Source organism: Palaemon carinicauda, chromosome 16 (genome assembly GCF_036898095.1).
Source record: "Palaemon carinicauda isolate YSFRI2023 chromosome 16, ASM3689809v2, whole genome shotgun sequence".
NCBI lineage: Eukaryota > Metazoa > Arthropoda > Malacostraca > Decapoda > Palaemonidae > Palaemon > Palaemon carinicauda.
In genome coordinates, this window is record NC_090740.1 from 3,079,700 (window position 1) to 3,103,319 (window position 23,620).

A 23,620-nucleotide genomic window follows, 5' to 3' on the forward strand; every position below is an offset into this window, starting at 1 on the left:
TTCAACTCTGGCCCGTCTAGTTCCCAACGGTTGCCTCAGGATTTGATCTCTCCAGTGACGACTCAAGTCCTGGTGGAATCAGGACTTCGATTCCCCGGACTTCTTGATCCCTATGGGATCAGCGAAACAGACGGATCCCTAATGGTGGGTGTCAGACGAGAACCTACGAAAGGGAGTGGATCTTCTCGTCCTCCCCCCAGATTTGATGCTGATCTCAGGCGCTTCAAAATAAAGTTGGGGGGCCCACATGCTGCACGACATGACCTCAGGACTCTGGTCAGAGTCAGAAGAGTACCTCCACCTAAATCTCTTAGAGATGAAGGCCGTCTTTCTGGCCCTTCAACAGTTCCACCAGTTCCTGGCGGGCCACTCACTGGTAGTGATGAGTGACAACACCACAGTAGTGGCTTACATCAACAAACAGGGAGGTACCTTTTCGTAGCCCCTATCACATCTTGCTGTAGACATACTGAGATGGGCTGAGATTCACTCGATACCACTATCGGCAACCATCATTCCGGGGAAGCGGAATGTGCTTGCCAACAACCCGAGCTGAGCATCGCAAGTAGTGAGTACTGAGTGGTCTTTGGATCACCTAGTAGCCAACAATCCTGACTTTGTGGGGTTCTCCGGCCGTGGATCTCTTCGCAACAGCCCTGAACTTCAGGCTCCCGTTGTACTGCTCCCCAGTCCCAGACCCCAAGGCTCTCTGGCAAGATGCATTCCAACAACGGTGGGACAACATCAGCATTTACGCCTCTTCCCTGTTCTGTCTGATGAGGAGGGTACTCAACAAGGCCAGAACATCGGTCAACCTCTCAATGACCCTCATAGCCCCTCTATGGCATCATGTGGAATGGTTTGTGGACCGTCTGCACCTCCTGACGGAGTCTCCAAGAGAGCTCCCTCCACGACACGATCTACTCAAAAAACCACATGCTAACATCTTCAACAAAACCGTAGCTTCACTACGACTTCACGCCTGGAGACTATTCAGCATCTCCTCACTCAGAGAGGATTTACGCAACAAGTTGCGGGCAGGATATCTGGATACCTGCGGAAATCATCCGCTGCAGTCTACCAAGCAAAGTGGAAGGTCTTCTTTGGTTGGTGTCGTGAAAGGGGTATCTCTCCTCTCGATGCCACTATTCTAGCAATAGCAGAGTTCCTCGTGTATTTGCGTGAGGAAATGCACCTTTCAGTCTCGACGATTAAAAGCTATCCCTCAGCCATATGCCTAGCCCTAAGACTCAAGGGAATGGATATTTCCTCATTTACTCATACGGAGTTACGAACTTACCTGCCCGAAGTCTGAAGTGAGACCTCCCCCATGGAACGTGGTTCCAGTTCTTAGGTCTCTAAAGAGACTTCCCAATGAACCATTACACCTGGCAACAGATCGCCACCTCACTTGGAAGACGGTGTTCCTACTAGCTTTAGCTACGGCCAAGCGAGTTGGTGAACTTCATAGTCTCTCATACGACATCGCTCATTCAAGGAGATAGGGAGATGTATTTTTGGCTTCATCCCTGAGTTTGTAGCCAAGACTCAGAATCCGGGAGTAGCGGATCCCCAATTCGACTCCTTCCGGATTTCGAGTCTCCATTCTGTAACTGATGACCCTGATCATCTCTTATTCTGCCCAGTTAGGAGTTTGAGGCTGTACCTCGAGAGAACAGTCGCAGCCCGTCCCCGTGTGTTTGCACTTTTCATCAGCACAAGGAGGAACAAGAGGAGGGTCACCAAGAATACCATCTCTGCCTGGATTCGCAAGGTCATAGACCATGCCCTGAACCCGGACCCTCCCCTTTCACGTCGCCCCAGATCCCCACGATGTCGGAGGCGTAGCTACATCCCTGGCCTTCAAAAGAAACTTCTCGGTGAAGCAGGTTCTACAGGTTGTGGTGTGGAAACGTCAAAACACTTACACAACCCACTGTCTGCAAGACGTGACACACAGGAGGCTCGGTACGTTCTCTATTGGCCCTGTGGTGGCTGCACAACAGCTGGTATAATACCTTAAGCTCCGTATTGGATAAGTAGCAGAAGGTTGAGGGCACTATTACCAGGTTTTAGTCTGCGTGAATGAAAAGGTTTGACTGCCTCTTATTCTTTTCTTCATCCTCCCCTCTGTTGGGGAAAGCAGCATCATGGGTTCTCTGCATAAGGTGACCTCAAACAACTGCAGGTGAACCATGCTCCCTTGTGTTCCTAGCATTAAGCTAGTATTTTTTAAACATAAAACTTACCCGCTGGTTATATAAGAATGGCTATAGTCCCTTGGACGCTCCGCAGAAATTCAAAATCTCGTTACAATCACAGATATGCCAGGTGTACACTAGCGTCCTGGCGGTAGACAGGCCGAACTATTCCAACCAATTCAGACCTTCCCTGCGCTCTTGCGAGCAAGAAGTGTTGGAATTCACTTGTGATTGACCTGGATTTTAGATGTATTTTGGTGATGTACATTCTAATTTTCGGGTTCTGGCATAGGCCTAAGCTTATTTGTTTGGTTGATCTGTGATCACGTTTTTATAACTTAAAAGGTAGGATTAGAAATTTTTCAACCTATTTTAAACCTAACAAAAGCAGATGGCGAGATGTAAACATCTAGCCCATTGATGACCTCACAGCCTTATGACGTAAGCTAAAAGTCTGACTTGCGTTTTTACAAAGAATGATAAGTGAATACTTTCTTACGAAATATTAAGTTATAAATTAAGTTGAAAGATTATAAGAAAATTTTTGTCCTTTTAATAGGTTTTCTTTGGATAATCTTCGATCTGTTTTCAAAGAGTAACTAGCGTTCAGTTTATTTATGTTACGCAGTTGTCAGTCTATCGTTACGATATTACGATTTATCTTTGTAGCGATTTTTATGAATAGTACATTCTTCTTACAAACTCCAAGTTTTTAAGTTGTACTATATAAAAGGAACATTTTATTTTTAAAATTAATTGGTCCTTTCAGTATTTTTCTTTAGTCAAAGATTAAAGGAAGTTACGGTTCAGTTAATGTATATACGACGTAGTATTCTTTACAATCGATGTAGCTCACGATTCTGTGTATCGTTGCTTACTTGTTGGTTTTTGGAATACTAAAATTGTTCGTATATTAATTGTATATGTTCCAATGGTTACGGGTGATAATTCGCCTTTTATTGGAACCCCTTAATATAAGGGTTTGTTTTGATTTATAGAGATATTCTTTTCTTATATCTATTAAGGTAATATTTTATATTTAATATTTTGTTGCATTTATATAGGTTCTGTGACTTTTGCATTCCCATTCAAACCATTGACAGAATAGTAAGTCTCTCTCTACGGGTGTCATTTAAATAATTGTGAAAATATCATTTGTACCAAAGAGTAAAATGTAAATTTTTAGTGCTAAATTAGTGCAGTGAATTTTATTCAATTCATTGGAGGGTGCTTCTGTTCGGACCTGTCGTTATCCTAGCCATTCAAGCTCCCTTACCCAGGGGAGAAGTTAAATCGAATGGCGAAAGGAATCGAGAGGCGTAGCCTGGCGTTTACCGTCTTGTAAGACCCAAACAGAAGTCCCCTCGAGCGTTTTTTGTCGATCCCCAGAACGCTCACCCTCGCTATAGGTAAAGCGAGGTAAAAGTGTTTTCTAACATTAAGCGAGGACGCGCTTCAGGCGCGAAGCTGAAAACAAAATTAGAATTATTCTGTGTGTGTTACGATTCATGCAGCGCGAATGTAGTGCCGCCGCTTCCACCAGATGGGTGTTCATCTCCCGACAGGGGGGAGCGCTATGGAATCGACGAAGAAGGTGGGTTCGTGTTTGAAAATGCTGCATACGTGTCGCCTAAGATTGATCATAATTGGTCTTTGCTGTTAGACATGAAACAGCAACTATCTTCGTTTATGCAGTCTTATCAGCCTGCCGTTGGCAGTGCGGTTGGGTGTCACGGTTCCGGTTTTGACGCGGTATTGCACAGGCGACTTGCCTATTCCGGTGATGACTCGTTGTTGCACAGGCGTCCTACCTGCCGCAATGTTCAACGGTGGTAGAAGGTGGATGCATCGCTTCGAGTACCTGCTTCTCAACGCCAACTGGCCGCTCATAGCACCTAGTGTCAGTCTATCCAGGCGCGCCGACGATCGCCAGGCAGCAGAGCATGCTACCAAGCGACATGACAGACAGCAGAGCGGAGCGTCATCGTCAGTGCGGATGCTTCGCTACCTATGACAATAGACTTCGATATCTACTTGACCATGACATCTAGTGTTGGGACATTGTTGTGCTAGGCGCTATATTAAGAAATAAATCTTAGCTAGAAAGATATATTCTCGGACCAAGGCTTTCTGGGCTAATTCTTGTTGGGAGAGCTAGAATTAAAACCTCTAAGCATTGAGGTCAGAATTCAGAATCCTAAGGAGTGGACTCCTAGGAATCAGACTTCTCTACCTAGGATAGAGTCTTGTAGGAGGAAGGGAGTGACTTTCAGAAACTCATGAGAGTTTATCTGAAGAGTTTCCCTTTTATTTTATATCTGCTGCTCCTCGTTCCGACTTTAGAGTTTTTCGCTAGTTGCGTTGAAGGTGTGTCTATTTATTTTATTATTATTACTAACCAGGCTACAACCCTGGTTGAGAAAGCAAGATGCTTTAACCCAAAGGGCTCCTATAGGGAAACATGGCTCAGTAAGGAAATAGGAAAATAAATAAATTAACATTAAATCATTCTCATAAGAGTAACAGTGTAAAGAGATAGTGCTGATAGGTCAGTGCAATGTCTTGAAACGATCCAAGACGTTCCCTCTCCGCTTTGGAATGACGAAGTACTGTAAAGCTGTTTTCTTCGCCTACGATTGACGAACTATGGCGTCACAACCATGCGACGTAGTCTCTTGAGAAGAGCGAAGTTTGAATGTCTTGAAACGATCAGTTTGTCATCGCTATGGTATCATGGATCTTGTGACATTTTTCTGCGTAATAGGACGCAGTTCCCTGACGAGGATGGCGTTTTACGTTTTCCCTTTCTACTAGACTAGGAAGTTACTCGTTATGAATGCACGCGAACAGGACTTACCCTCGCAGCAGGCTGTCGCGATGCTTAAGCTGGAAGCAATCGAGCGTGTTTTCTTCCATGAGAGAAGCGGAAGTCAGACAAATCGCATACAATCCTAGCTCTTCCTCTGGAATCTTACGCACTTTCCGGGAAGAAAGAGTTTGTCTTCGTCGAAGGACGCAAAACCTAGACTTGGTAGTCACCAACCAATACGTCCAAAACCTTTCAGGAGTCGTATGTTTCCTAATAACCTATCCTGCAGTAACTGCCTCCTCCCAGGGTGACTTCTCTGGTATTATGGACTCTGTTAGAAGGCATGCCCTTAACTCTGTTAAGGTTATGTGGTCAATGTCTGAGCTTGATCACCTCGTCAAAGGGATTTTCAGAGCATTTGAAGTTTTTAGTTTTTTGGACTGGTCTCTAGGGACTCTGGCCAGGAAAACAGAACAAATGGAGGGAACACAAGACCTGACGAGTATCATGTCATGCATGGGATGGATCTAATGAGTTGGCTTCCCTTTTCTCGGCAGGAGTCTTGAAGAAGAGGGCCCTGTTATGTTCTTTTGCTTCGAGATCTGTGACTGTTGCGCAGAAGTCTGAACTCCTTTACGCCCCCCTTTCACAACATCTCTTTCCTGAGTCCCTTGTCAGAGATATTATGCTTTCTCTTGCGCAAAAGGCCACTCAAGACCTCTTATCGCGCTCGGCTCGAAAACCTTTGCCAGTCACTCCTTCGTCTCTGAAGAGAGAGGAGAGAAAATTCCAACAGCCCTTTAGAGGTGGGGCTCCTTCGAGATCAGACTTCAGAGGAAGAAGGCAGGAGTTAGGAGGAAGGACGAATAGAGGTTCGTTTAGATCCCGCTCCAAGAAATGAAGTGCAGGTCCTCCAGACAACGATAGGTGCAAGACTGTCACTTTTTTGGCAGGCTTGGAAGAAAAGAGGGGCGGACACCTGGTCCCTCTCGGTCATCAAGGAAGGATACAAGATCCCCCTTTTGAAGAAGCCTCCTCTTTCAAATACTCCACTAGCCTTAGTGGCTCAGTACGCAGATGCAGTGAAACAAAAAGGCCCTTCTGGATCTGGTCGACCAGATACAGGACAAGGGAGCGATAGAACCAGTTCTGGAGCTATCCTCCCCAGGCTTCTACAATCGCCTGTTTCTGGTACCCAAGAACTCGGGTGGATGGAGACCCATTCTGGATGTCAGCTTGCTGAACGTCTTTGTGGAAAAGACGAAATTTACCATGGAGACGACTCAGTCTGTGCTGGCAGCAGTACGTCCAGGGGACTGGATGGTGTCTCTCGATTTACAGGATGCTTATTTTCACGTCCCCATCCATCCGACTTCAAGGAGATACCTGAGATTTATGATCCAGGGCAAGTGCTTCCAGTTCAAGGCACTTTGCTTCGGTCTCAGCACTGCTCCTCAAGTCTTCACCAGGATAATGGCGAACATGGCAGGATGGCTGCATCAAGAGGGGATAAGGGTATCCTTTTATCTGGACGACTGGTTGATACGATCACGGTCGAAAGAAAAATGTCTGGAGGACCTACAAAAGACGTTCATGATGGCTCAAGAACTGGGTCTCGTTATCAACAGGGAGAAATCTCGGTTCTGAATTCAGTTCTTTTCCGGGCTTCTCCCTCCCAGGAGAGACAGACCAAGTGCCTCGAGAAGGTCCGAAAATTCTTGAAGAAACAAAAGTGCTTAGCGAGAGAGTAAATGAGTTTACTTGGAACTCTCTCCTCGCTCGAAGTTTGTCTCTTTAGGGAGACTGCACCTCAGACCTCTTCAACACTTCCTATCAAAGGTTTGGAACAGGAAGACACAGGAAGACTCCAGCAGAAGTCAAGGATCATCTGATTTGGTGGCTGGATCCAGCTTTGTTAGGAGAAGGGATCTCCCTGTACAAGAAGAACCCAGACCTAGTGTTGTTCTCAGACGCGTTGGAGTCAGGATGGGGAGCAACACTAGGAAGCAAGGAGGTCTCAGGCTCTAGGGAAAAGAGTCAGATCAGATGGCACATCAACAGAAAAGAGTTGATGGCCATTCTGTTAAGGGCTAAAGGCCTTCAAAGACTCATGTCAGTGAAGATAGTGGAGGTCAACTCGGACAACACCACAGCTCTAGCTTACATCAGGAAGCAAGGGGGAACTCACTCTCTGTCTCTGTTCGAAACACCAAGGGAGCTCCTTCTATGGTCGAAGGAAAACAAGATAGAACTGTTAACAAGATTGTTACAGGGACAGAGGAATGTAAGAGCAGACATGCTCAGCAGGAAAGGGCAAGTTCTTCGCACAGAATGGACCCTCAACCAGCAGGTCTGTCAAGAGTCTCTGGAAGTTATGGGGGAAACCTTTAATAGACCTTTTCGCCTCCAACCAGAACAAGAGGATCCCCAACTACTGCTCCCTAGTCCCGGACAAGGAAGCAATAGCGGTAGACGCTTTTTTGATGGATTGAACGGGGATGGACACATATGCGTTCCCCCCCGTTCAAGATCATCAATCTGGTCGTCAGGAAATTCGCTCTCCTCGAATCAGGATGAATGATCCTGGTAGCTCTATTCTGGCCAACAAGGGAATGGTTCACGGAAGTGGCGGACATGTTGGTGGACTTCCCAAGAAGCCTTCCTGAAAGTCCAAAGCTTCTCAAACAACCCCACTTCGAGAGGTATCATCAAAACCCCCTAGCTCTCAAACTGACTGCCTTCAGACTATCGAGAAGCTTGTCAGAGCGAGAGAATTTTCAGCTCAAGCTGCAAAAGCTGTCGCCAGAGCGAGGAGGGTCTCTTCACAAAGGGTCTACCAATTTAAGTGGAAACTTTTAGAGCCTGGTGTAGGCAGCACAAAGTTTCCTCAACCACTACCTCTGTGAGTCAAATTGGGGATTTTTTGTTATCCCTCAGACAGGATGCTAAACTGGCAGTATCCACGATTAAAGGGTATAGAAGTATGCTCTCAGCTGTCTGTAGGCATAAAGGCTTAGATTTGTCTCAAAATAAAGACTTGCAAGACCTCGTGAAGTCTTTGGAGACAACTAAGCAGGCTCAGTTAAGGCCCCCATCTTGGAAACTAGATGTGGTTCTGAAGTTTCTATGCACCAAGAAGTTCGAACCCATCTCGCAAGCCTCTCTTAGAGATGCTACGAAGAAAACCCTCTTCCTGATGGCTCTGGCCACAGCTAAAAGGGTCAGCGAGGTTCATGCTATTGAGAAACAATTGGGCTTCAATCAGAATGGAGCGGTATGTGTTTAAAGGATTGACTTCCTCGCCAAGAACGAGAACCCATCAAAACCCTGGCCGAGGACTTTTGAGGTCGCTAACCTCACTAATCTAGTGGTTCAAGAGCAGGAGAGGCTCCTCTGTCCAGTTAGAGCCCTTAGAGCTTATTTGTCTCACACTAAGAACGTTGGAGGCGCATCTAACTCCTTATGGTGCTTAGTGAAAGATCTGCTAAAACCCCTTTCAAAGAATGCTGTCTTTTTTCCTGAGGGAGACTATAAAAGAAGCTCACCTCTTGTGTGAGGAAGACCACTTCGGCCTTTTGAAGGTTCGGGCTCACGAAGTGAGAGCTATTGCTACTTTGCTGGCATATCGCAAGAATATGTCAGTTAGGCAAATTATGGATACAACGTTCTGGAGAAGCAACTCTGTGTTCGCCTCTCATTATCTCAGAGAGGTAAGAGTGGATTATGAAAGGTGTTACACCTTGGGCCCATACGTAGCTACGGCTTCTGTATTAGGCAAAGTAGTTACTACCTCCCCTCAACCTTAACTTTTGTATACCTGTGTGTGGGTTGGTGTTTTTACGGTTGTCTGAGGACGTCGACTTGTGGTACAGTACCCTCAGTCTAGATAGATAGTTTATATCTATTCTGCAAGGTTAGGTGGTTAGTTTTAGTAAGGTTGCAGTTTTTAATATAAGGGGCGAAGGTAGTTCTGAAGTCTAGTCAAGTTGTTGGTCTCACCTCGTTGACAGACTTGATTGAGTTGTTTTCAGCATGACAGGTCCACTCCTGGCTGACATTCCTAAGGGAAAGCGACTCAAGAGGCAGGAACCTTTGAAGTCAGCTACCTTAGCAGGTAAGGAATCAAGGTGTTTTTTCTCCTACAACTTTTTGTTGTTTCCCCAACGATGTTTACTGTCTGTCACCCTCCTCCAAATGTGTGAATCAGCTATATATATGTAACTGCCAGGTAAGATCTATTCATAAAAATGGAGTTTTTATGATAAAACAAAGTTTTATGAATACTTACCTGGCAGTTATATATATATTTTAAAGCCCACCCACCTCCCCTCAGGAGACAGGTCGGGCAAAAATGATCTGAGGAACAGAAAATGGGAATGATTCCAAGTACCACCCTGTAAGGGTTGTTAACCACCTAACCGCACAACCACCACAAGGCGGTTGCCGCTATTTTTGAAAAATTCTGCCGAACGTCAGAGACTAAGCTATATATGTATATATATATAACTGCCAGGTGAGTATTCATAAAACTTAGTTTTATCATAAAAACTCCATATTTTTTATAATCTATTTATATCTAATCAGCAATCTCGTAATAATCCTCAATTATGTAGTAATTCAATGCCTCTAAAACTGAGGAAACTTGCCTAAAGTTCATTTTGCTTCTTGGATCCCTTTGCCCAGAACCAAAAGAAGAGGGGTTGCCCAGTTATCATATCGGCCCGTGGACCAGTTATTTGTTAGATGGCTAACAGGACCGGGGATATTAACCAAATAGTAGATCTGCGTGGTTTACCTGACTGTAGCCCACTAACCATTACGGGCTTATCCAATGACCAAAGATATCATAGAAGACATTGCCACTGACAAGCTGGAAGTCTTTGGTCAGAAATGATTGCTTAGATCCCCGAGTCTGCTGATGTAATGGTCTGTTGGAAAAACTTGCCGCTGCTGTATTAATCAACATTACCAGCTACATCCGTCTCTTAGACGTGACTTTTCCGGTTAATTAAAATAAGAGGTTTTTCTAGATCCTGGAGCAACTGCTTCTTTGAGGATGACAAGATCAGCCAATCTTTGAGATACCTCAGAAGATAAATCCTGGTCAAATAGACCTGAGCTGAGATGAAGGTGAATACTTGCATGACCACCTGGGGACTCCCACAGTAGACATTTCAAAACATGCATACAACCCCCTCAAGGACGAAGCAAAGGTTTATTCAGTAGGATTGATAGATCAATATTTGAAAATATGCGTCCTTCAGATCCAAAGAAAGTATGAAGTCCTCTGTGCTAACAGTGCCCGCTGTCTCCATCCTGAACAGTTTGGATAACATACTTGTTCAAAGGAGAGATGTTGATCATGGGTCTGCTTCTCCACAATAAACAGCAGACTGCAGATGACAGGAGATTTGTCATCTTAACGATTTCTAGAGAGTTCTTGTCCATTATCGCCATAAATTTTTCCTCAAGTGCTAGAACCTTCGGCAATTTTGGCTGGTATGTCTGGAACGTTGGTGAAGAACGAGTGGGGGGAGAGCTGGTGAAAGGAAGGTGATATCCATCCAAGAGAGCTTTCTGTTCCACGTTGCTCAATGGCTCGACAAGCATCTCGCCCCTCTCATGGCCGGTGGAGGAAGGGATCATCGACCTCAGCGTACCCTAAGTACCTTTGCTTAACCCTCCTGGCATGGCCAGGTTGGGGTTGAAAGAGGGGAACATTGTCCCTGCGTTTTGTCAAGGTGAAAGGAATTGGAGCAGAACCTCGAGATTTAAGGGGACACCGTTTGCTTCTTCTGCATTGAGACTTGAAGCAGCCCTGGAAATGATCGAGTTAATTATGGCCTGTGCCCCTGAAAGTCACTGCTAGATAAATCAGAGAGTCATGACTCCTTCATTTTATGTAAAGAGCCTTTCATACCTCAGTTAGAGTTCCATACCCTGTCCCACCTGGCTGGTGAAACGGTAAGCCACTATATCCCTTCTCTTAAGGACCCAGTTAGCCCACTGGTTTTCCAGGAAAGTTATTGCCTTTATGCCAAAAAGGATAAGATTGGAGTATTTCTTCTTTGTCTCGGGATCAGTAAAATCCCGAGCCAGCAAAATACACAACCGCACCTCACTAGTGGTTAATTAACAACTTTGCTTGAAGGCTGGCCATGAAAGAGGCTTCCATAGGTGCTGTCATAATTGAGTCTCTCCACACTGGTCCCAATTGTCAGCGCTGCATCTGATGGATTGATCAGAAGAGGTGATGGCGTTGCTTCTTCCGGGACATTAAACCTATGCTGGTGAGAGCGGGAGGTAGAATCTTGTTTGAGCAGCTGGCAGTTCTTTGGACCAGATATCTGATAAAAGTGATACTTGAAACTGGGGTGCCAAAGGGAAGTTCAATGGCAGTTATTCAGCCACTAATAGTCTGTAGAAACCTCCCTAAGGTCATTGAGATCCCTGATGAGGTACAATCTTTATGGTGGTACAATACTTGATTTGGGTGCAGAGAGATCGACAACTTCCCGACACTCCTCCCCCCTTCTGGGAAAGGGAGGGGGGACTTTATTTAAGCCACCGTCTGTTCCTCCTCCTCTTTAGGCTATTTGCCCAACCATAAGAACATGGTTTGGGATAGTACTCCACAGTGGAGGAAGGAACTGAATATTGTCGTCTTAACCTCTGATGGTGAGCTGGCATTAAATCTCTTTTCCACTGAGATCGAGGAGACACTAAGTGCCTTAGATTCTGAGGAGTAGGAGGGAGAACTTGGTAGAGAACAGTGCAAGGACACATCCTGCGAGTGCCTATCCTTAGTCAAAGGAGTGCTACAGGTGGGAGATCTGCGGATGTGACAAAGCCTTTAGGTGCCTTGATGAGCGTCCAGAATGGAGTCTAGGCTTCACCTGTTCCGGATCTTGTTATATCTGTTCGTAGGAATATCCCGTTAGGAGACATGAATCACCATGCATAGGAGGGTTACTCGAGAATAATCAGTGTGACCTGAGGAAAATCTTCAATTATATGATCGATTGCAGTGTAATGGACCATCTTCTTCGGTTGACGAATTGAGGTGCAAAGGAACGCTATGTGACTTTAGTCAATGAAGAAAAGGAGCAATTGCCTCAGGATCTGAATCCTTTATAAAACTCGAATCCAGTCTGGTAGGTCTTCCGGGCAGGAGACCTTACACATGGTGATCATTCATGATCACTCTGTGATGGAGCGTAATGAGACTAGACACTTCTGGTGTAATGCAATGGAGAGCATGGATGCAGTGTAAGGACCCTTTCTGATTGGAGACTGGTATTGACGAGAATTGCTGATCTCGTGTGTAGTGATCGTAAGCATGGAGCTTGTGTGCAAGGTGACCATGCACATGTGTGTGGAAAAGAGTATCATGGAGAAGATGGGAAATGAGGACGACCACAATCTACCTTCATTTCGTGTCAGTGAGGAAGTTTCTTGTCTTCTGGCCAGCTTTCGATAAATCACGACGGTTTCACCAATGCGTCTTGAGCATCCTGAGGCAGGTGAGGGACAAGGGTGGGTGCAAGTCCTGACCAGTAACACTAGTACTTAATCTTACACGAGACCAAGCACCGGTAGCATAAGCATTAGCTCTTGTGCCTTGTACCTTTCCTGGGACAGGTCAGGATTTGCTACAGAGCTGCTACTCCCATGAAATCATGCAGAGGTATGTCTAGTTCTTTTGGAGACTGATCGATCAGTTTTTTTTTTTTTTTGACCACTTCTTCGAGGTGGCATACGTGACACCCGAAGTTGGCAGGTGATGAAGAAGGCCCAGGAACAAGCGAGGTGGGTGCTTTGTTTCCTGCTTGTCACTTATGTCGATAATTTCTGGAATGTCGGCGACCTCTCTGCAGCAGACGAAGGTCTTATTGAAGGCCATCCTCCTTTACAGAAGGGAAAGCTGAAGAGGGCACAGCAACAGAGTTCTTGGTCTTCGTGGCAGCTAGCACTTATATTAGCCTCTCAGCAGATAGGGCACTGTCGATACCTAGGCCGAAATCTAAATCCTTGCGAGGGTTTTCAACAGGCAATAAGGAACAGAATACTTTGAGAGGCTAAGTGAATTTCCTTCGTTGGGGGAAGATAAGCACTCTGTAGAATGCAAATTCCTACACAGGACAAACCAGGAGATACAGGAGTTTTTTTTTTAGCATCAGCTTGGGCATAGCCAAGTCAGATGTTGATGAATCCCTTAGAAGACTATTTCCTTTTCACTAACCATCCACTGCATGTGACACCACAGCCTGCACCCCTCACAGCGTGATGTCTGGAAGCAGTCATGTCCCATTACAAAAAGAACAGTTTACGGTAATCTACCTCTGCCTGGCTCACCAAAAGCTGCGATAGCCACCTGTGTGCCCTTTGGGTAGTCTTCTAAAAAGCAACAACACAAACTGAAAAGACTAAAGAATTTTTAAAGTTCATTGAGCCCGATTATGGACATAGCAAAGTACATGTACAGAGCTGAGGTCAAAGTTGAAGTGAGGTTTGCTCTATTCGTTGAAGTCTTAACCTATTAAAGATTGATAGTTTGTATCAAGTGTAGAAACAACCTGGTTTCAAATTTTTTTTTAATTCATTAATTTTATCACTGCTTAAATTCTATTGAGGATAAGAGTTTGGAAATAAAATAACAAAGGATACAAAATTCCAAATGTCTTGTAAAATATTTATTTTACTAAGATTTGCACAAATAGCTGAATATCAAAATTTTTTGCCAAAACCGACTTCCACCTCTTAAAACAGGGACAGAAGATATTTGGTTTCTTAAGTAAAGATAACACGCACACTTACTAAAGATGGAGGGCCTGAGCCCTTTCTATCAAATACAACTATTGAAACTGGCAATGGTTTATATGTATTGCAACATTACATGCAGCAATTCTCCAAACCACCACTCCTATGCTGCAGGTCGTGATTTCACGAGTCACTTTTTCACATAACTTTGAGGTGTACGTACTGCACCCCTCAAAATGCGTGCAAAAATCTACATCCGCTACCACTAGGTACAATTCTGTAGAGGCAGTCGTCATATATACTCTCATTATCATTCAAGACTTATTTTCACAGTTACACACAACTCCTTACACGATAATTGCTCTCAACTTGAGAACTAAATCACATGGCTGCTGATGTCTTCACCAGTCCAAATATTCTATTCATTTATTAATTATTAGGCCATAATATGCACATCTGGTAAATGAAACAGGAGGGATTTGAAGGATAGAGAGAGAGAGAGAAAGAAAAGGAGAGATAGAGAGAAAACACCTGAGATGAAGCTCAATCAGCACTGATAAAAATGTAAAGTACAGATTCCAAGCTTAAAATGCCTCTTATTTTATCTTGGCCCTTTCCTAACCTGCTAAATACTGAATATATTTCAAAGTGTTAGTGCTTGTGGTATACATACAATATATACATACACAAGGCCATAAGCGTTTATGTATTATAAAGGGGTGTTTTAAGTGCATGCATGTGTATGTGCACATACATACAGTACTTAAAATATTGGCATTTCAGATTACACTTTTTTTCCAACATATATAAAATTTGCCGACATCAAAAATACAACTAAAGCAATAAGCACTGCATTTACCACTCTTTACCTTGCTTGTAAAAAAAAAAGCATTGAAAAATAACAAAAACATTATAAAAATGAGTAAATCTTTTATTATACTCCTTTCTTTAACTGTTACTATTCACAATGACAATTTGCAGTAGAATTGAGAAAAAAAAAACATCGTTCCGTATATGAATGTTAAAATGTACTATGTATTCATTAAAACTATGTAATTTTTGTTCCTGTGCCTGTCTTGTCCTATATATATAAATGTATGTAATGAAATTTGTGTTCTTAATATGGTCTCAACTTAACACCAAGTATTTGTGAAAGTTTCATTCAATATAATCCAAGTGGATTGCTTGAAAAACAAAAAAAAGAGAAGAGAAAATCATAGAGAGAGAGAGAGAGAGAGAAATATAAATGTTTAGCCAACACATCTTGAGGATACACCATAACACCAATGTTCTACAAATAGTTTCTCCAAATCCACAGGTTCCCCTCCCCAATATAATTTTTTGATGTGCACTTTACATACAAAAATACTACTTTTTACCTGCAATTTCAACTTCTGATCTGAAGGTTACCTTCCAGTTCTTACAATCGCCTCAGTACTCGATACATTCAAATTATAAAATATTATTAAAGTAGGGTAGGTGAATCTTCAAATTGGAAAATTGGTTGGTGTAAATAACAGAATTTTAAAAGGTCACCGACTTTCCTCAATAAATGATGAATGAACCTTACATTTAATTATATCTACACACATTCTGTAGTGCGTGTTTGTGTATCTATTTGCACATATACAACTTGCTAACAAAATTAGAAACAGGCCTACAAAGAACATAAGCGTAATGATCAAGAGGAGAACATGAAAGTTTGCCTTACAAATAAATTGGATTTGACTATGGCAGCATGGCCCCAAAATGTTATATACTACAAAACGTCAACAAGATGACCTCTTACAAGAACTTTTCCAATAAACATACATTCAAGGGGAAACGTCTCAAAATAAATTACGCACAGTTTCACAATGGAGAGGTTTGCCAAATAACAAGGATTGTATACAAGCTGCTATTGATAATTTGGTGAACTGACTAATAACAATTTCTATTCTAGAGCTATGCTTGGTACTTGAAAATCATACTAGAGAGACTAGAAAAATCTGGTTTCAAAAGAGTAAATAAAGGAAAGGGGAAAATCATGACTTCACTGGAAATTGACAAAAGGCTAAAAGTATGTTAAAGCTCATGTATGCATAATTGCATTTTCACTCGTTACGGGTATTGTATAGTCTAAAAACATTTTGCCTAGAAAGCTTATTTTCAAATGAAATGTAAACATATTTAAACAATTTGAGTAGACAGGAAAGCAAACATTAATTAAACGTTTGGTACAATAAATTTTATAGCCAAATAACCCCATTATTTACTGGCCATCCACATTCTAAAGTTACAATCTCCAACCTGACTGAAAAATACAAGAACACTGTTAGGAGGGTTACGTTTGAAAAACATTTAGGAGTTGGATACGCAATAAGCTAAGAATTTTGATTGAAGTTCAAACAGTTCGTTCATTCCTTGTTGCTTGCTAAATCTCTCAAAATGTCAGCTCACTTTTAGCAGTCACAAATAAACAAATCAAAATGTTTACTACAGACAGAAATACATACAACTTTCATCCAATATCACAAACTTTGGTCACAAAAGTTGAGAGGTTACTCCTTCAGAAATAATTCATTTTAAAAGTAAAAAAGGTTTTATTAATGCATTGCAGTTATATTACGGATTGATCACCTGAATTTTGCAGGATGATAAATGTCCATTTAGAAATGAATAGCAGCAGATTAAAGGAAAAAAAAATTAATTTCAAGAAGTTCCTTCAGCAATTGTGCAAGATCAAACTGAAAGCTAATAAGTTAAAGTATCTCGGTCACACAGGCTAAACACAACAGACATCTAGTTTACTTTTCAAGGGCACTTTATTATATTGCTCGTATATGAGCAAGTTATATGCTTCGCTCAACAAGTTTTCATACTTGCGAAATAATTTGAAATGAAATCCTATGAAGGAGGGAGTATTGTCAGCACACTAGATCTCGAACCTAATTTTGATCACTGACAATTTCATCACCATTGATCAACTTTTGAAGATTAAAGACTAGACATAACTAGGGTGCAAGACTGGATATTCCTGTTTAAAGAATCAACAATGACCACACAATATAAATAAGGTCACAGGGCCAATCAGGACCAGGTGGAGAGTCAATTTACGTCTCTGACGAGGGCATGCCTGAGTAAGGTAAGGTCAAGATTCAACATCAGCTCATTTTGGTTCTGGCTGTAACAAATTTATTCCAAATCTTTTCTATCACTAGAAGCTAAAGAAGTAGATGGAACATAGCGATAAAGGACTAGGTTAAAATTTAAAAAACACATTTTGACCAGTTAAAAAATTGAGTCTTTAATGAACTGCACATAATATGCAAGCAACAGACTAGAAAAGTTTGGATTTTAAGAGGCCGTTGTTAATAAACTGCACAAAATATGCAGGCAACAGACTAGAAAAGTTTGGATATTAAGTGGTCATTGTTAAATTTTTTTTACAAGAGCACCCATATACATAGGGCTTAAGATACCACACATCAGGTCAGGTACATATGAAAGAATGAACATCAATCATTGAAGATTTCCAATAAAAAAAAAAACACAGACCAAATAATGTAACTAACCTTATTAGCTGGTGGTACATGACCGTATTCTTTACTAACTAGACAAGGACTGGAATACGCAGATTGAATCAGAGGTTGGTAATGAATTCATTGAATTTGTTAACCAAAATTTCATAACAATATACAAATGTGTAATGCATAAAATTCTCCAGCTAGTTAATAGCAATAAATATATTTTCAAAAGTAAAGTGACTTCTAAGGACATTGGTGAAAATACTGCATCATGATAAAATTTCTATAATCCCTGTAATTCAACATTTCTATGTATAAAGGAATATCTATTTTTTTTCCTCTCGTTAGTTTAGCTCCAACTTTAAATGTAAAAACTGACTTTAGCGCTTTTTTTCAAGGTTTACCATTCTTATTAAAACACTCTGATGATAAATGAATCCTCGTCTCCTTGCTTGAATTTTCATCAATATCCTTTGCTTTTCCATCTTACCAAGTTATAAAGTTACTCTAACTAGTTTTCCACAAATCTCAACCTCTCTTTAAACTCCTGGTCTATTAGAATAAGTTTAAAATATACCTCAAATCAATCCCTAACTTTGGAGAAAATTTCCTCTTGCACCAAATGTTTGCACTTTACCTTGATATAAATAACTACAGCTCAATGTTGTGACCACGTTTAAATATTGAGTTTTTCAAAACACGATAAATTACTATTAAAGTATATCTGTCCTTATTGCGTAACTTACCTTCCTGGTTACGAGCCCTTAATAATTTGCCAACAGTGTCCCTTGTCCACTTCAATTACAATACTTGTATAAAAAAATAAATATTACATAAACCCAATTAATCATTCCTTACTTTCCAATAAATTACAAGCGAAAACTAACCATACATTCAAATAAGTGCACTAAGTACTATGCTCTAATAAAGTAAAGACAAGCATCCCATAGACACTCGAGTCGTCAGCCTTATCTACTAAAATAAAAAAAAAATAAAAAAAGAGCAATACCTGATTTTTCAGCTTTTCAAAAGTTCAGATACTAGTTTTATCAAATTAAATAAAGGAATAACGAAAATACTTTACCAAAGAACTTTGAATTTTCAGAAAGCAAATCAAAATTCATGAAGATTTAAACTTTAAACTGTATCTGTTGTGTTTTTACTTGCGATTGAGATGTGACTTCTATGTACATATCAACAAATTGAAAGTAAAGTCGTTCAAGGAAGAAGATCAATGTGACATGGTTTGTGATCACACAAAGTTTTTCATACTTGGACCAAACTTCTCAAAAAATAAAGAAATTTAGGTCATACTGCTAGCAACAAATCCCATAACATGAGCTGTGTCCTACAAGAACAATAAACTAGTATGGCAGACATACTCTGTTTGTTAAGCTTTTACAATCCAAGCTTTATAAAATACCTGAATGAACCCTTGACCAAAGAATATACTCCTCAGTCAGTTCACATACAAGTACCACAAGGCCTGGAGACAGCTTTATATCCAGCCAATCATGCTCAGCAAAAACCTGGGCACAAGGCTGAATTGAAATTCTTCTATTACTTCGGCAATGAGGAATAGACTCGTTAGTCTTGCATTTCCTCGGGCAACTCGTGTGGATTCAAGATGCCCGGAACACTCATCTGGACACGCCTCTTCTCTTCCTGTGCTTGTCTGAGTGCTGCTTCTCTCTCTTCAAGGAAAAGGTCGCTGTCATCATCACCAGTTACCTCCTGAAAATATCAACATATTCAAAAATTCTCCTCAATATTTATTTAACAAAAATTTCAATAAACCTGAACCTTGAATATCAATGAATAATAAATGAGTGTGTACCTGGGACTATCTACAGTAGTCTAAGATAAAGAAAAAGACATGATCTGCTTCTGTACACAAATTGCCATTTCTCACTTAAAAAATTTAAAGTCTTTACACATGGATGATCCTCAATATTGAAATATCTATTTCATATTTCCTTTTTACTTTAATAACTTTCAAATATAAAATAAACATTAAAAGCAATTTTTCTTTGCACAGATTGAGAAAATAGTAAGAAAGCTTCTAAAATAAAAAATGCCAACATGTAGAGGAAACTATTAGTGATTTCAGTGACCAAAACATCATTATGTACTGTATTCATAAATAAACAAAGTAACATATGCGATTACTTACCCTTATCTGAACTAAGAAATCTCTCAAGTGCTCCTTGAATGCTGGGATATCCTGATTGAGATCATTCATGCCTTGAACGGTTATCTTTATCTGATTTTCGGTTAAATGTGGGAACGCCGCTTTCAAGAGGTTAGCCACAAAGCCCTGGACAAAAGTGACATTGTTTGTACTTGGCGCAGTGGGGTTGGCTTGGTCCAGGCTAATTGTGATTCTGTTCTGTTCTACTAATGTGAACATATATGCGAGGATGGAAGCATGCATGGTCAAGCCTGAAAAACAAAAGAAATCAATGAATGATTGCCCAAACTTGCAAAACAATTATGGTGCTCTAGATATCAAATATCAACATAACTACAGTAAACTGTTTATCAAGCATACACAACAATTAAACACAGGAGTATGCAAAAGACTAACCTGCAGTGTGAGAGGAATCGGTAACAACTGAAAAGATGTGTTGAAGAATGTCGGTGTAATAGGTTTGATAAAAACTGCTGGCTGCTTGTTCGTGACTGGAAATATTCTGCAGCAGTTGATACAGTATTTGAAGACCGGTGTCTGCAACATTTCTCATTGTGTGCTTGAATGCCCAAATAATAGAATCTAAAACGAGCTTGAACTGAGCAGGGGGAATACTAAGGAGTGCAGTGAAGCAGTGTGTATTGACAGCCTGAAAATTGAAAAAAAAGTTTTATGCAAAATTTCATTAGAGAAAGATACATCTGTAATCAATATGTATCAAACAGATCCTCATCCCTCCATAGAGATAACCTGTGAACTCGCAATTATGGGATGTGAGAAAAAAAAAAGTGGTTTAGAAAAGGGTAACTATAATATAAGACTAGTATAATGTTTACATAGAGAAATATATCCCTAATAATTTGCAATTCAAGTGATAAGGATCACATTGCCAAAACCAAATTTGGATGAGTAGGATATTCAGTCTGGTCAAGGCAGACTCCAGCCTCTGCATATCAGTAATTCTCTGTTTGGTTTTTTGCTAAGGAGACCTGTAACATTATCTAATCGATAATTTTCACTTTTTATTGGCATCTCATGATCCCCGCCAACAGAATGGCGATTCCCATTTTCGCACAGCATCAGAACAGTAAACATCTCAATGATACTGTTTTGTACAGGTAGTAAACAGTTAACGACAACTCAAGATTACCACCTTCAGTATTTACGTTTTACGACTCAGAAACAAGACACAATGGAGCATAAAGCTAGCTGTCGATTTCCAGGTCAGTGCAAGTGTACTCAATGATATAAGTTCAAGGGACAACTAAATACTATATAAAAGCTATTAACAAACTGTTAGGCTCAGACCCCTGGCTACCTTGTGTCGGCCTTGTGTTGTGGCCACAAAGCTGTGTTATGGTCATAAGCCCCAGCCCCAAGGCTAGGGTTTGGGTCCCTGGTAATCCCGGTATCTAGTATGGAAAAGTTTGTTTGGCTCTGAAACCAGGCTTGAGTGGTGACCTCGTGTATTTGACCTGAGCCCTTGGGGCCTGGAGGGGTTGACTTGGGGATTGACTGATGTTAGTTCTATGTTTCGGGACCCTAGGGCCAGAGCCAAGATCTCATGTCAAAGGCGCCAGGGAGCAAGGCTTGGGAAGCCTTCCTATAAGGTCACTCAGTGGGAGTAGGGTACAGCTCCGTTGTTCAACCCCTGGGGACAATGTACGGAGACAGTTCCGAGAAGATTCATGTGCAGTGCCAGGGATCCTTTCATAACTGTTGCCAGGCTTCCTGGAATGCTTTAAGCCCCAAATTACGTGAGACAACTAACACAAGATATAACTGTGGATGCATCTCTTGGGTGGCTGATCTTGGCCTCCTTCATGCAGCAGTTGCTATAAAATTGAGGTCAACTTTACGCTTTTGTCATGATCTGGGGATACCCGAGGAAATGTGGAATCTCTTACTGAAGAGGAGGGTGTTGGTAACACGGCAGCAGCACGTGTCGGACAATTACATCAAGGAAGTAGCATGTCAATTCTATCCAATTCAGGACTACCAACCCGACGCTGGTATAATCTTCTTGGCCACCTTTCCTCATCGGAGAAGGCCATTCTTCAAGTAGGTGCCTTCACCGGAAGTATTTTTAATACTGTTTGAAGAATCACTGCAGTCTTCAGGAATAACCATCCCTCCTCGTGCCAATGGAACATGAGGATTAGGTCGATCTTACTGTTAACTAAACGAGGAACCCTCACAGAGTAGTCCCACTAGTCTCCGCCTCATACCATGAAACTGGTCAGATGCGTCGAATGAGGGGAGGGGTACACGCCTGCACAACATGGTCGTCTCAGGTGTGGTCATAAGCAGCAGCACCTGCCCTACGATGTGCTGAGACCAGCAGCCTTTCTTGTTGCAGCAACACCACAGTCGAGCTGATGAAGCGGATGCTTTTCTGGACGGCTTTGTCAGCCAAATACATTCCGGACAAGACGAATGAACTAGCAGACACATCTACCCGTATATTTCCGCGTATAAGGCGACCTTTATATAAGACGAGATACAAAATTAAGAGCAAATTTTTATGAATATCTCATATCGGTAATATAAGACGAATGGCTCAATCATAAAACCATCTGTGTATAGCCCAGGCTAGCTTGAGCAACACCAGGTACCTTATGAAATATAGGTTATGTAAAGATGATGATATTACTGTATCCTTATAAATTCAAAATAAATAAAATAACAAAGCAAATCCTTTATCATTGTTTTCCTAGAACACACGTCACCTAGCCTGCATTGTTTTGTTTACGCTTATCAGCTGCTCGCGTACAAAATGCCCGTGCTTCCTCTTTTTCTTCTTCTTCTTTCTCAAAACAACCGCTAACAATACGATATTTACAGCTAATAATTCGGTAAAAATGGTTTTATTACTTTTATTATACATTTATATCTTAATGGTTAAGTTTTGGAATATAAGGTTGTCTTTTACGTGGAAATATGCTATAGGGTGGTCCCTACATTCCACTCTAGTGGAGAGGATTTTGGTTTACAAGGACCGACCTGATCGTCATACAGCTAAACAGGAAGCTCCCTGTGTTTTCTCCTCAGATCCAGTCCCATCAGCCTTGTTCAAAGTTGATCACATGGATAGTTATGACCCATATAAAAAATGACAAACTTATAAGAGTTTGTATTTTTCCTAACATACAAACCCGAATTCTTTACTATAGGAGATATTCTAGTGCGAGTTGGAAAATACGGCAGAAAAACCTTAACAAGGTCGTTAACGACTGGACAGGTAATTACCCACCTGTTGGTGGTGGGGGACCGCCAGTCGGTAGCTGCTGTTTACCTTCAATCGGATTCTAGTTAGGACTATCCTAGGGGGCGGCGAGTGAGGGAAGATTGAGTAAAGAATTCGGGTTTGTATGTTAAGAAAAATACAAACTATGTTAAAAGTTTGTTATTTGTTCCTAAACAAAATACAAACCCTCATTCTTTACTATAGGAGACTTAGTCTTGAGGCCAGGGTGGCCAAGGAGTTCCCTATCTTTAGGGAAGATAGTCCTCAGACTAGACTTTTGAAGCAACAATCTTCCGAATTCTTTTTTTTGTAGATCCCGAGAATCTCAGTACGACTGAAGGTTTGCAACTTCATGGAAACAAATGTTTCAGGATGAAGTGGGTCAGGAACATTCGACTCGGACCCCCGAAACTGGACACAGGCTAGGATCCCCAGATGTGGGGAAGAAGGAGACAAAGAAGATCAAAGGGTGTCCTCCTTAAAACCTAGTGTAACCCAGAATCCTCAACCAATGGTTACTGTCCCCTGAAAGGGCGTAAGGTAGTAACAGCATCTGTTGACCTGTCACAATAGGCCCTATAAAACGGGTGTCTAGAGACCTATGTGTCACGTCACTCAAATAGTGAGCAGTGAATGTAGATTGGCGCTTCCAGACCCCAACACTTAAGACTTGGGAGACTGAGAAAAAACTCTTCGTCAGAGAGGCAGCCACTCCCCTAACTTGATGGGCTCAGGGTTGTGCTGCCTCTGGGTCTCCGTGAAAAGACCTCGCAATAACTTTAAGTCAGAAAGAGATGGTGTTGCGAGAGATTCTCTTGTTTACCCTGTTGGAACAAGAGATGACGGAGACGTGGTCTGAAAAGTCTGGTGCGCCTCAGATGTTTCTTTGACGCCCTGACTGGGCAT

At 41.7% G+C, this 23,620-nt stretch overlaps 1 protein-coding gene across 4 annotated transcripts in view; it reads right to left on the minus strand.

Moving 5' to 3' along the window:
• Positions 1-13,690: 13,690 nt before the first annotated feature.
• Positions 13,691-23,620, minus strand: part of emb (exportin-1 emb) — a 47,257-nt gene continuing 37,327 nt past the window's right edge. For all 4 annotated transcript variants that reach the window (XM_068389531.1, XM_068389533.1, XM_068389532.1 and 1 more), the window contains exons 17-19: positions 19,864-20,116; positions 19,450-19,718; positions 13,691-19,010 (exon numbers count right to left, since the gene is read on the minus strand). In XM_068389531.1, coding sequence (XP_068245632.1) covers positions 18,864-19,010; positions 19,450-19,718; positions 19,864-20,116 — 669 coding nt within the window. In that variant the 3' untranslated portion in view covers positions 13,691-18,863. The remainder of the gene's footprint in view (positions 19,011-19,449; positions 19,719-19,863; positions 20,117-23,620) is intronic.